Genomic DNA, 13,655 nt, shown 5'->3' with positions numbered 1-13,655 from the left:
TGTTGTCTCAGAAGCATAGACAGCTCTGTTTGTTGTGTGTAGGGGGTGTATGCTCAGAAAGACGGAAGCTGCTGGCTTTTTGTGGCTGAAAATAGAACTTTTAGCCCAATTTTAATTTCCCCTCATTGTAGCAATCAGAAGGGAAATGACAGGGAAGTGAATGGACAGTCAGCGAGAGAGAGAGAGAGAGAAATGCAAGTTGCACACAGCTGTTTCTAAGCACCTCCTGCTGTTAATTTTGAAGAATCATTAGTAAAATGAAAATACTAGTTTACTTTAGTACTCTGTTAGTGCTATGTTCTTATATGAATGCTTTGTTTAATTAATATATTTTTTGGTTTTGAAACAGCCTAATGCCTTGTGTTGTTCTCATTTAGCCGACGTATATCATGATTTATTGGGAGATTTTAAACAAATCTGTGTAAAATCAGACATTCAAGATCCCCATTTAGCCCGAATGGAACGATCCTTTGTTGCACATTTTCACGACTATGTTGATTGGACTGTGACATCGGCAGTCAAATCAAGCCCCTGAGATCGAATCGTTGAATAGCTGACTATTCAGGGTCACCCCTAAAAGACACATTGCATAATTCTTCGTGTTATCTTGCTTGAACGCTTCCTGACTTAAGGCTTCAGTTTATGCAAATGTTATGATAATTTCTGTGTTAATGTCACAAGTGTTAAGTAAATGTTGTCCCTCTCCCCCAGGGGAAGTATGCAAAGTTCAAACGCTATGTGGCCCACAGCACGCATGTTACCAATGTGCGATGGACCCATGACGACAGCCTCTTGGTGACGGTCGGTGGGGGTGACACGTGCCTCATGATCTGGGCCCATGAGCCCGAGGGCCACCGGGAGTTCAAACAGTGTGACAGCGAGGAATCGGACATCGAGAGTGAAGATGACGGAGGTAAGAGATGAGCTTCCTTTGAGGTTTTTAATCATTGAATGTTTCTGACGCTAAATTGCCCCTGTCTTGTCACCAGGTTATGACAGTGATGTGACGAGGGAGAACGAGATCAACTACACCATCAAGGCCTTATCCACCAACATGCGACCCATGGCGGGTGTAAAGCCTCACTTGCAGCTGAAAGAGCCTTCTGTGGACGAAAGGTATCCGTCATTGAAGCTATGATGAAGCTTTGCACATGCTCAGAAAGGATGCTTCTGAGCAGTCAGAAAATAACAGCCTGACACAGAGCACAAACACAAGCCAAACCTGCCTTCTTCAGTCAAAATATCTTTTCCTTTCCTGCGTTCAAATTCCAACCCTGTCCCTGCCCTTTTGAAATAACTCAGCCTTTTCTGCTCTTCTTCTTTCCTTTAATGGCTGTCCATCTGTCATTACCCCGCTTCGTTCTTTCATTCTACTTGAAGACAAGGAGTGGTCAGGTAAGCTCTTTTGTTCCAGCCCAATCCCCAGAAAAAAAATATACAAGCACAGATGTGTTACATTTGTGCATCATTTTGTAGTGGTTACGTTGAAACCTCATGTTTCTCAACAACTCTGTGGCGAAGGAGCGGTTAGGTTTAAGCACAAAACTACTGTTACTGCTACTACTGCTATGGTTAGGAAAAGATAATGTTTTGACTTAAAACATCAACGTTTGGAGGCACACAAACCGCTAGAAAAGCAGGGACGGGTCATTTAAAAAAAAACACCCAGGTTTGGTGCTAAAAATGCTGTTGGAAAATAATGCGATGTGCTGCTAAAAACACACAGGTTTGGTGCCACAAAGGCTGGTAGAAATGCAGCAATGGTTCCCCAAAAGAAAAGCAGTTTTGTTGTTTAAGGGTTTTGAACAGTGGACTGCAGTAGTCTGCAGCTCAGCAAGTGAAAAACACCCAGGTTCATTGCTAAAAACGCAGCTGAAAATCTGTGATGTGCTGCTAAAAACACCCAGGTTTGATGCCACAAACACTGCTGGGGAATGACATAATGTGCGGCTAAAATTATCAAGGTTTGGTGCCACAAACACAGGTGAAATATGTGTGGTTTCCAGAAAACTATAATACGAATGTTTGGGGTTTTTTGGGCCACTGGGCAGTGTGTTCATATATATTTATGTTAGATTTTAGCAGAAAGAAGATAAACGCGTATGTGACTTAATCAGAGTGTATTTCACTTCTTGCAGTTTATAAAAAATGCCTTGATGTTTGTGAAATGCAGCTGTAAAGTTACCTCATTACAAATCTAGCAATTCTAGTTTTTCACTCCTCAGTGTTTGATGCTCTTTTGGGTGTTAATTGACTTGCTAATGAGCTGCTGTTCTGACTGGCAGGACAAATTGGGCTAACAGCTAAATTAGAGCCTGAATTTAATTTACTTTAATGTCCATTTTAGTAGTCAGCAGAACAAAATCTAAATGGGTTTTACAAGAAGTGTTTTTTAATAGTCAGTGACTCTGGGGAAATGATTAAAATGGATTAACTTCACACATCAAACCAGAAGGAATACTAGAAAATTATCTTAAAATATCCTGTTTCAGAGTCTTTTTAAGGAATAATAGTTTATATGTGTGGTTGTAAACACATTTTCTATCATTATATCCCATTTTTAAGTGTCATAGACTTTGGGTGCTTCAGACTTTGTTGATTCCCAGATTAGTCATTTGATAATGATGAAAACGTCCACGCAGCATCGTCTGGGCCTGCAGTTGTCATGGAAATGGACTTTAGTTGTCATGGTTACACAATGGCGCTGACTCCTGTATTTTATGTCCTGTGTGTTTCATGTGTATGTGTTTGTGTCCACCGGGCAGCAGTGAACGCTGTGAGAAGCCTTTTTCTAATCTTTACTTTATCTTTGTTACTGCTGCCATGAAGGGGGTCAAGGTAAGCTGCTTATTTTATTACTTTATTGAATTTAAACACACATACACACACAGGTTTTGATCTCATGTAGATACTGTATTTGCATTTTAAAGCTTGGAAAGGCAGAGATCTGGAAAAGGCAAACAGTGGCAAAATTGGAAAATACACCCTGCAGCTCTCTCCTCTCTGTCCTAAGCCCCTCCCACCAGACAACCTTATTTCATATGACATTCACAAAGTAACCCAGTGTTTCCCATACACTAATTTATTTAATCCGATTTCATTGTAAAGTTGCACGCAGCTCATTTGCTCAACCCCTCCTTGCCCCACTTTCTACATTTATCAGACCTCAAATGAGTCAAGAATAAGTTAGCTAGCCATCCACCGTCCCCTTTGCCTCACTTCCTGCTGCTGTGGACTCCTTCCCCATGAGGAGAGCAGGCAGCAGCTCAGGAGATGGACCATCAGTCAGTGGCTGTAGTGGTACAAATTTGGCCATTGCAAACCTCCCAGGTCTGGGTGTCACTGCAGGCTGGAGGCCAGCGGCAGTGTCAGGTCTAACCTGTGTAACAGCAGCAACAGAAAGTTTGCTCATCAGACATGAAGTTTGGGCTGTCCTGTCTCAACTTCCCTGTCAGCCACAGCTGTGAGCCTTTAGCTACAATTAGCAGAAGGTTTCACTATAAGCAACACCTCCTCACCAACAGGAGGCGGCTGTGGTAGTAGAGCGGACGCCTTGTTCAAACCTCATCTTTTCATTTCTCCGCTTGTGATACAAACTCTCTGTACACGTGTCATACAAGAAGCCTTGACATTGCATTCAAAAAATTCATCCCATTTCAAGAACTGAAGCTCTTTTCCCTACAGAAAACCTGCATACTTCGTTCAATCTGTTAGTCTCATTTACAAGTGAGACGTGAGAATACAATAGAATAAAATATAAGCATTTTATATAAAAAAAAATATGTAGATGAAGAAGATATGAGAATAAAATGTCACTTAATTGTTTGCACATATCAGCAGATGTTCATGGGATATATTTGCATAATAGTCAGAATAGTAAACAATGTGATATTATCATTATTGTCATCATCATTATCATCATCAGCATGACAATTGGCTCTGTGGCAGCCTTCTTATCTCAGCTGTGTGTTTCAGGCCTCCTGTCAGCAGAGCGCTGCCTCTTCCTGAGAAGCTGCAGACCAATAATGTTGGCAAAAAGAAGAGACCCATCGAGGTAAGAAGGACCTCACATCATTACCAACACACAGAAAACTAATAGATAAAGACGATTATGTAAACAGAAGGAGTCTTGTCTCTGTCAGAGCAGCAAAAGACTCAAAATGCTGGTTTCTAATGTGATTAGATCTGAAGACTCTGCGTACTTGTACTCTGTCCAGACAGCCTCTGTGGGGACTCTGATGATGCTGTAATCGAATAATGACGTGCTCCTTCAGCCGGTAGCGAGCACCGAAACATCTTAGTTGTCATGGCATTGACCTTTCTGACTTTCTGCCGGCCTTTTTCTGACTCTCCCACAGGACCTGGTGTTGGAGCTGGTGTTTGGTTACCGTGGCAATGACTGCCGCAATAACGTGCACTACCTGAACGAGGGGGCGGACATCATCTACCACACGGCCTCAGTTGGCATTGTGCTCAACTTGACGACCTGTGAGTAGACGCAGTGATAGTGTCACTATTCACCAAAGCAAACATAACATACATGTATTACATTTTATGTGTGTGTGTGTGTGTGTGTGTGTGTTTTCTTATAGCCTGCCAAAGTTTCTACATTGAACACAGTGACGACATTCTGTGCCTGACAATCAATCAACATCCCAAATTCCCCAACGTGGTGGCAACTGGCCAAGTAGGTATGTTTGTGAGAAGTTGACCTCCTGTGTCACCAGCCGCCTCATTTTTCTTCCCTGTATCCTGTGTTGTGCGCTGTGCAGAGGGATTATTATTGTACATGACAGACGGCCATCCCCCTCCTACAGGCTTATCTGTACTGTTGAGCAATATTACCTTTTTTTTTTTTTTTGCCTGCATGAGTAGTGGTGGGGTTGTCATGCATGTTGCACTTCTCACAGAAAGACACACATAAACAGAATTGACATAGGATTTGTAATAGCAAAATTCCCTTAATATAATACATTGTATACATATAACTTAGATTTATACATCATTTTCTGCAAATATTTTGAAAGTAGGAGCTTTGTCCATAGCAGGAACCACTTTTGCTCAGAAAGTCACAAAAATTAACAAACTGTTTTGTCAATAAATCTGATTTTTCTTCCTTTCAGGTGATACTGGTGACATGTCAGGTAAGGACATTTTAAAATGGTCTTCATGTAAAACGGGGAACATGGTGTTATTCTCTATAGAAAATCTGTATCTGCCATCTAGTGGCGTTTTGGTTCATGGTCTTTCCCTCAGGTTAAGTTGATTTTTTTCTATGAATCATGTTTGGAAGTGTTTTTCTTTTTTGTAAATCACTACATTGTCTAAAATTAGACTTGAAAAAGCCACGACAGCATGTCGATAGGCCAAGCAAAAGCAAAGTCAAACTTTTAGGTTTTGGAACAAATGACAAACCATTGAGCCAACAAATAATCCAACTCCAAACCCAGATTTACTGTCTTTTGTAATTTTTATTAATTTATTTATTTTTGGCACTGTGTCGACAATTTTTGTAACTTCCTCTTGGATGTGTACCTCTGGCAGCTGATCATTACCGGATTATAAAGTCCCAACTTCACCTGCATGCAGCAAATAAGAAGAAAATAAGAAAATAATGCGGATAAATACACCACTACATAGTTCTAGTGTTTTTACAGGGCTCGGGTGGTATCTATTTTTTCACGCCTTCGTACCTTTCTGAGATTAAACCTTGGTATGTGGTATATGATGGTTTTGGTGTGCAGTGCTACTGTGTGTGACACTGCCCTAATCCTACCACAAGTGTTTTCAACAGCTCAAAAAATGACAAAACCAGTTTATGCTTCATAATATAAAACATTTATTTCCAACATCTGATTGTCCAGAACATTTGAACAAAACATAAGCTTTGCAATGCCGACAACTGATGTGACATCACTGGTTTAAAGCAATTTTCAAACAGACTGATCAGTAAAAGCTCGGGCTCCTGTCATGCTTTTTGCAATTAGTAGGGGGAAAAAATAGTAGAAAACAGTGTCCCTAAAGAAAATCTCTGGTCAGGGCCACAGGACAAACGAAGGGCAGATGCTTAAAAGACTGAGTATCAACACACCTCAAGTTGTAGGGTTTGTTAAAAATAAGTAAATCAGGTTTACACGTGAAACGAGCTGGACACAAAGAGGAAAGAAGTGCAATAATATTACTTCGGGGAATAATTGTCTTGTCCTTCTGCCTCAGCCACGTCTCCATCCATCCATGTGTGGGACGCCATGACCAAGCAGACGCTGTCGGTGCTACGTTGTTTCCACTCCGGTGGGGTTTGCTCCGTCAGCTTTAGTGCCACAGGAAAACTCCTGCTGTCTGTGGGCCTGGACCCTGAACACACCGTGACCATCTGGAAGTGGCAGGAAGGTAAAACAAAAGTAATCTTCCCTAAAAGTTTGACCTCATTCTGCAGATTAGAAATTCCCACCACAGCTGAGCGATCACGCTTTCTTTGCACTCCACTTTGTTTTTCAGGTGCCAAAGTGGCCAGCCGGGTGGGTCACACCCAGAGGATCTTTGTGGCTGAATTTCGGCCGGACTCTGACACACACTTTGTGTCCGTGGGAATCAAACATGTGCGTTTCTGGACGTTAGCTGGTCGAGCTTTGCTCAGCAAAAAAGGTGTGCTGAGCTCCATCGAGGATGCCCGCATGCAGACCATGCTGTCTGTTGCATTTGGAGCTGTAAGTTACTTCCAACCAATATACATATGATAATGTTTTTACCAAACATTACATTTGACCTCATAATTTTACTCTGCTAATATTCAAATGTATCTGACCTCAAACATTCTGCTTAAATGTGCTGTGAATTGTTTTTGCATTGCTGGCTGTGCAATTTTAGGCCACTAGATTAGTGCAGATTTGTTTTCTTTTCAGAATAACTTGACATTTACAGGTACCATAAGTGGGGATGTGTGTGTGTGGAAGGAACACATTCTAGTAAGAATTGTGGCCAAAGCTCATACGGGCCCCGTGTTCACCATGTACACCACACTGAGAGACGGCCTCATTGTCACCGGGGGCAAGGAAAGACCGTGAGTGCTGCTCTGTTACATTAATACACTGTTTAACATATCAGTGCGCTCACACTGTGTGGCAGGTTTCGATGGTCTTAATGTGGAAAACATCTCTTTGTTTTTATGATTTTTTTTTTTTTGCATTAATCTTGTCAATATTTGTAATTATTTTGTACTTATCTTGGAGGTGTAGACTCTAGTCATGTGACTTGGACTCAAGTCAGATCTAAGTCACAAATTTGATGACTTTTGACATGAGAAAATCAAAAGACTTGCAACTCGACTTGGACTTCAACACCAAAGACTCGTAACTTCACTTGGACTTGAGCCTTTTCATTTGAAAATACTTGATACATTCTGCCAAGTCCAAAGATTTAATTCCTGAACAAAAAAATGCGTGGTCAACAAAAAAACAAATCGCAATTTGCAAAATGAGTGGGTCGAAAATTTCAGTCGAGGCACGTACACCAACATCTGAAGTCACACAAAGAACAGTGAGTCAAAACTAATATCAAGATAGCTAGCATGGTGCTGCTTTGCTAACATTGGCTTAACACCTAAGTAACGTTTTAAAAACTTGTTTTAACAAATAAATGTGCATTTTAAAAGGCATTTATGTTTTTTGTAAATTTAATATTGGTGTAACTTTTACTGAAGAACACATTATGAGATGTTTACTACTTGGAAGTTAAGGTTTAGGACTTGGGACTTGACTGAGGACTTCCCTGTCTTGACTCAGGACTTGTGTTGGGACTTGAGTGCAAAGACTTGAGACTCAATTTGGACTTTCAAAACAATGACTGGGTCCTACCTTTGACTTATCTAGATGAATGTAATATCAATAATCATAAATACATATGAGGAGGAAATGCAAACATGTCATTTAAACTTTGAATTTCATCAGCAGAGAGATGAAATAGACGCATGTTTTCTTCCACAGGTCCAAGGAGGGAGGTGCTCTGAAGCTCTGGGACCAGGAGCTGAAACGCTGCAGGGCGTTCAGATTGGAAACTGGACAGATCATAGACTGTGTTCGCTCTGTGTGCAGAGGAAAGGTGCGATACAGATAAAAATTTCACTCAGTAAAATGAGCTCATTGTAAACTTCATTGTGTGCATTTTGACACATTTTGCTGTTTTTGTGTGTGTGTCAGGGGAAAATCCTTGTGGGGACCAGGAATGCAGAGATCATTGAAGTAGGAGAAAAAAATGCAGCGTGCAACATCTTGGTGAACGGACACATGGACGGACCTATCTGGGGTTTGGGCACCCATCCCTCCAGGGACGTGTTCCTGTCCGCGGCAGAGGATGGCACTGTCCGTCTGTGGGACATCCCAGAAAAGGTCAGCCATGTTACCTCCATCCCAGAACCATCTCAGCTCTTCTCGGCGCTTCTACCACTCTATCAAGATGTGGCTTTTATAAAAGGAATTTAACCCTTTGAAACCTGGATCGACATCAGTTTTCTTGTGGTGAATTCAGACGCCCCTCACAAGCATTTAGACTTCTGAAATGTGAGCATTTTGGTTTGATTTCTTTCAAAAACACGTGGGAAAAGGCAAGAGAGATAATTTGTCACGAAATGTTCTGCCAAACGCAAGAAATCTGTAAAAGGAAAAAAAAAATTTTAAAAAAAGAGTCAGAGAGATAAATAAATAGTTATCAGAAAAGTAGGGAAAATGTCCGAAAAACTATTGTACAAATTCTTATAATTATATTAAATATAAATAATATATCTTTTATTTATTATTATTATTTACATTTTTGCACTTGTTTTCAGGTCGTTTTTTGTTTTGTTTTGTTTTGTTTTGTTTTTTAATTTTTTCTTTCTATTTTTCAGTTAACTGAGTTAATAAAGTAAATTTTCTTGTGACTTTGTAGTCATTTCATGCTAGTTTTTGGGTAATTTCATGTTAAGTTGCTCATTGCCTTTTTCTGTTTTTGAATGAAATCAAGCTAATTTGCTCAGGTTTCAAAGAATTAAGGTGGTTTTCGGGGTTCGCAAAATTCTCTTAATAATGAGTATGTGCTGATCTTGCATGGCCTTGTGGGGAAACAGAAGATGCTGAATAAAGTGAACCTGGGCCACCCGGCACGCACCATCAGCTACAGTCCCGAAGGAGACATGGTGGCCATCGGCATGAAGAACGGAGAGTTCATCATCCTGCTGGTTGCCTCGCTCAAAATCTGGGGCAAGAAAAGAGACCGGCGCTCTCCTATCCAGGATATTAGGTAAAGATAGAAGAGCATCGTACTTTAAACAAGGAACAGCGGTGTTCATCTGTACAGTATGGAGGAATGTTGGTTTATTAAGCCAAAATTTACCTTTTATGAAATATCTGACAGCCATGTCTACGTCTTTTCTCAACTATATGACAGATTTTCTGTAAGTATTTAGGAAAGTGGTTATTTTGTTTTACCTTCTAGACTTTTCTGTTAATATTTCTACTCTCTAGACTTTCAGGTTTAGTCTTTACTGTCAGGATCTGTTTGAAACTCAAGTTGGTCCTCCAGGGAAGCTGCAGACAAAGCATGTTTGGGCCCATAAATCAGCCCATAAATCAGCCCATTATCAGCCCATATTATGGTACAATATGCAGTTTTCCAAACAGGCTCACAAGGGACCAGGAGCTGAAACACTGCAGAGCACAGAAACGAAGAAGAAAATAAATACAGTCAGAGGGCAGAGTACACCACCACACACTTTTTTAAGGACAATCCTGCATATTTTACCTTTTAAGTTGTTTTACATGTTCATATTTAGATTGAATGATCAATATTTGTCGCTGGAGACTTATTGTTAATTATTTGAAGCTTCTAAGCTTCATTTATAACATTGACATTTAGATTATAAATCAACATCAACAACCCATTCAGTTACTCCAGTGTTGTAAAGACAAAAATTCCAAATTTATTGAAAAAAAGATAAATTTGAAAATTTCCAAAATTCTTAAAATGTTTTTATTAAATGAAATATTCTGCTTCAATACATTTTTGTTGGCATTTAGCCTTTCAAAAACAACACGTTTGCTCTCCCATAGGCAGGCCTGTATTAAAAAGATGGTTTAGCAGCAATTTAACAGACAAAGCTCATGGGTTATTTAAAGAAATGTGATTTAATGAAAAATAAGACTAACTCGTTTGATCAGCTTATTCCCTTTAATTTAAATGAGGATGTTTAATGTATTTAAGGGTGATGACCTCATAAAATATGACAGAAATTCAAAGCTTCATTCAAAAATAACAGAAACAATGTAAGATTGAATGCAAAAAATGACATTCAGTACAGCCCCAGAAAAATGGTCAAAGCTCCTCTTTACACTACAGAGTAAATCTGACTGAGTACTTGTCTTTTGTACCACGCCATGTTCTTACAGGTTCAGTCCAAATTCTCGTTACCTGGCCGTAGGCTCTACTGAAAGTGCAGTCGACTTCTACGACCTGACACTCGGCCCGCAGTTGAACCGCATCAACTGCTGCAGGGACATCCCCAGCTTCGTGATGCAGATGGACTTCTCTGCTGACAGCGCTTATGTTCAGGTATGCGCTGTGCGAGGGCATGTTTGTCTCAGATGCCAGCTGGCTGTTGGATCCCTAACCTTCTAATGTCTTGAAACAGATATCCACGGGTGCTTATAAACGACTCGTGTACGAGGTGCCCTCTGGGAAACAGGTCACAGAGCAGTCCCATATTGACAGAATCACCTGGGCCACCTGGACAAGGTGAGAGTCACAGTATATGAAGACCGATGCGCGCTGGAAAGATAACGGCCACGAATTTAATTGCTCTCTGTCTCTGTGTGCAGTGTCCTTGGGGACGAGGTCATAGGGATCTGGTCCCGCAACACTGACAAAGCAGACGTCACCTGTGCCTGCGTGTCCCACTCAGGCCTTAACATTGTCACAGGCGATGACTTTGGAATGGTGAAGCTTTTTGACTTTCCATGTCCAGAGAAGTTTGTAAGTATGACTGCTAGGATTGGTTATTAGTACAGTTTGTATTTGGCCAGTGATGACAGTTATTTACTCTGTTGCCATTTGTCTGATGGTTATTGAAATATTTCTCTGCACTTTTGTGAGCTGAAATCATAAAGCCACTATGTGTTGACTTCAACACCCCCCAGTGGTGGTTTAATAATAGACAACAGCCTATGTTTAAAACAACAAATCTACTGCACTAATTTTCACTAGGATTGTCTAATATTTCTACCAAACACATGCCATCCCCGTAAATAAAAAGAATGTAAATTCGCTTTAACTTATTACTTTTAATGTACTCGGCACATTCTCCAACCTGTGGCCATTATTCAGTACTTCTCAATTACAACTCAGCTGGGAACTCTCTCCTCACATATTTAACCATTTATTATAACAAATGGAAATACTACAGTCATTCACAGGGAGCGCAATACAAACGAGCCCCCCATGGGTGTACGAGAGTGGGCCCAAAGCAAGACATTGAATACCATTTGAGAAATTTCGGGACTCTGAGCCAGAAAGATGGAAAAAAAGCTTTGCCAGCAGCAGCAGTGAGTGTGGCAGTATTGATGTAGCAGGGATCAGTGAGGAGGGAGTCATATTTAAAGGGGTAGTTTGAGATGTTTAGAGGGGGTTGGGTTAAGGTCCTTACTCATAGTCAGTGTGTTCCAAACAGTACATGTTGGTGCGCACGTTCCCAGTTTGGAGAAGCAGGCTGGAGTCCGACACGGAAGTTAAGCAATGTACTGCTGTGGACAGGGTCAGCAACATTTTAGCCACATGACAGTTTACAGCTATGACCTCTGTGTCCTAAACTAACGTGGCGCTCGCTTCATTTGTGTGCTAAAAAATGAAATGATGGGCTTTCACACGTGATAACGACATGATGACTTATGTGGCTTTATATCATCTGCTAATGGAAACTGTCCCGTGCTGCAACTGTGATAAACTGTAAATGTGTTTGTGTTTCTCTGTGACATTACATAAACACCTAATAACAACTTGACGGGTAAATCTGCCTGTGAAAATGCCACCTGGATGACGTGTATGTGATGTGTTTGCAGGCCAAACACAAACGCTTTCTGGGCCATTCTGCTCACTTGACTAATGTTCGCTTCACAAATGGAGATCGCTTTGTCGTTAGTGCTGGTGGAGATGACAGAAGGTACGATGAAGGCAAATTACACAGTTTAAAAACTATATGACAATGAAATACTAAGTGCATCCTCTCCTTTATGTCCTCTGTAGCCTGTTTGTGTGGAGGTGTGTCCATGCCCCTCACTGAGGATCACATCCTGCCTCAGAGAGTCTCCCAGCGTGGCTCTCCAGAGAAACGATTCTGCATTTAAAATGAAGAGGAGGAGGAGGAGCAGGAGGAGGAGGAGGAGGAGGAGGAGGAGGAGGAGGAGGAGGAGGAGGAGGACAGACCTGGCAGCTTGTAAATGAGTCAAAGTGGTGAACTGACTTACTGCCTCAAAACTAGGTGCATGCATATGTGAACGGCGCATTTTCATCATCAGTCCTGATTGTGAACACAGGCGGAGGGCGTACAGCCCTGCTCTCAATACACTGCATCATTCTTGAGAAAAAAAAGGTAAAAGAAAAAACATCTCTAAAACAGTATGTGCATATCATGTCGGTGATGGATTTTTTTTTTTTTTAAGAACGAGCGTTATCTGTGTCCCAAATGGCAGTTTTGCCACTTGGTCGGCCTATGAAATTGTGTAACTGACAATGCCATTTTTTAAGAACATGTAGCAAACTGAATTAGCCTTAATCTCCGAGTGTTGAACTAATGAGGGTTTGGATTCTTTTTGTATTATGTTGGTTTTACTTTTTGGATCATGTAGTCATTTGTTCGATTTTTACTGGTGATTCCAAATCCTGTGGCCTTCCTCCTGAATGTAACATCCACTGTTATGTTCTGGATGTCAGCATGCCAAAGCATACTATGCACTGTACACCTGACCTGGTCACTGTGTTACCCCGACGGTTAATTTATGGTTTGTTTATGTGGTCGTGTCGTCGACTGGTTGACCTCAAACCTCCCTCGGCAGTGTTTCCCCTCATGACATGTTAAACGTGTGCATACTCGTTTGAGGACTTGTTTGTGGTTAGTGGGTGTGCATGGCTTACTGGAAGACAATCTGTCCGAACCAAATTCCTCAGAAAACAAAACGAAAAAAAAAAGATCAGCTGTAAATTGATGTTTCAATACACGGTTGCAATTCTCTCTCACTTTTCAGTGTGCTGCTATGACGTATTACTGTCGCATTTTCATGAATATGAAATGGTGTGACTTTTTCCAACAGTAAGTTCATGTTTTGTGTAATCAGATATATTGCTTAAATGGAATGTTTTATCAGAGAAAATATGAAAAGTGCAAAACATTTTGCTCCTTGTATTAAGACTAACTATACAAAAAAAGTTGTTGCTGCATATTTTGATTTTCATTATACCAGTGTAAATATCATTTGTACATATTCTTTTTGTATATTTTTTGTGAGATGTTTCTTAAATTCCACTTTAATAAAAAAAGGCAACCATGAACTTAAACTTTGAGTGGCAAGTGTTCACTGACAGCAATTACAACATAAATTTAGACCGGTGATCCTCAACCTTTTTTGTGTCAATAT

General features: G+C 40.7%; 1 protein-coding gene across 2 annotated transcripts in view; it reads left to right on the top strand.

Moving 5' to 3' along the window:
• Positions 1-13,575, top strand: part of eml5 (EMAP like 5) — a 56,997-nt gene extending 43,422 nt beyond the window's left edge. For both annotated transcript variants that reach the window (XM_042500575.2, XM_088087265.1), the window contains 19 exons: positions 712-913; positions 990-1,116; positions 1,381-1,395; positions 2,830-2,838; positions 3,976-4,054; positions 4,359-4,488; positions 4,593-4,691; positions 5,124-5,144; positions 6,217-6,390; positions 6,499-6,707; positions 6,903-7,060; positions 7,983-8,097; positions 8,196-8,384; positions 9,101-9,273; positions 10,419-10,581; positions 10,661-10,764; positions 10,848-11,001; positions 12,084-12,184; positions 12,268-13,575. In XM_042500575.2, coding sequence (XP_042356509.1) covers positions 712-913; positions 990-1,116; positions 1,381-1,395; positions 2,830-2,838; positions 3,976-4,054; positions 4,359-4,488; positions 4,593-4,691; positions 5,124-5,144; positions 6,217-6,390; positions 6,499-6,707; positions 6,903-7,060; positions 7,983-8,097; positions 8,196-8,384; positions 9,101-9,273; positions 10,419-10,581; positions 10,661-10,764; positions 10,848-11,001; positions 12,084-12,184; positions 12,268-12,304 — 2,259 coding nt within the window. In that variant the 3' untranslated portion in view covers positions 12,305-13,575. The remainder of the gene's footprint in view (positions 1-711; positions 914-989; positions 1,117-1,380; positions 1,396-2,829; positions 2,839-3,975; positions 4,055-4,358; positions 4,489-4,592; positions 4,692-5,123; positions 5,145-6,216; positions 6,391-6,498; positions 6,708-6,902; positions 7,061-7,982; positions 8,098-8,195; positions 8,385-9,100; positions 9,274-10,418; positions 10,582-10,660; positions 10,765-10,847; positions 11,002-12,083; positions 12,185-12,267) is intronic.
• The last annotated feature ends 80 nt before the right edge of the window (positions 13,576-13,655 follow it).

The sequence above is a fragment of the Plectropomus leopardus genome, chromosome 14 (genome assembly GCF_026936395.1).
Source record: "Plectropomus leopardus strain MGB_pleo_1.0 chromosome 14, ASM2693639v1, whole genome shotgun sequence".
In the NCBI taxonomy this organism is placed as follows: Eukaryota; Metazoa; Chordata; class Actinopteri; order Perciformes; family Serranidae; genus Plectropomus; species Plectropomus leopardus.
This window is presented reverse-complemented; position numbering and strand designations above follow the sequence as displayed.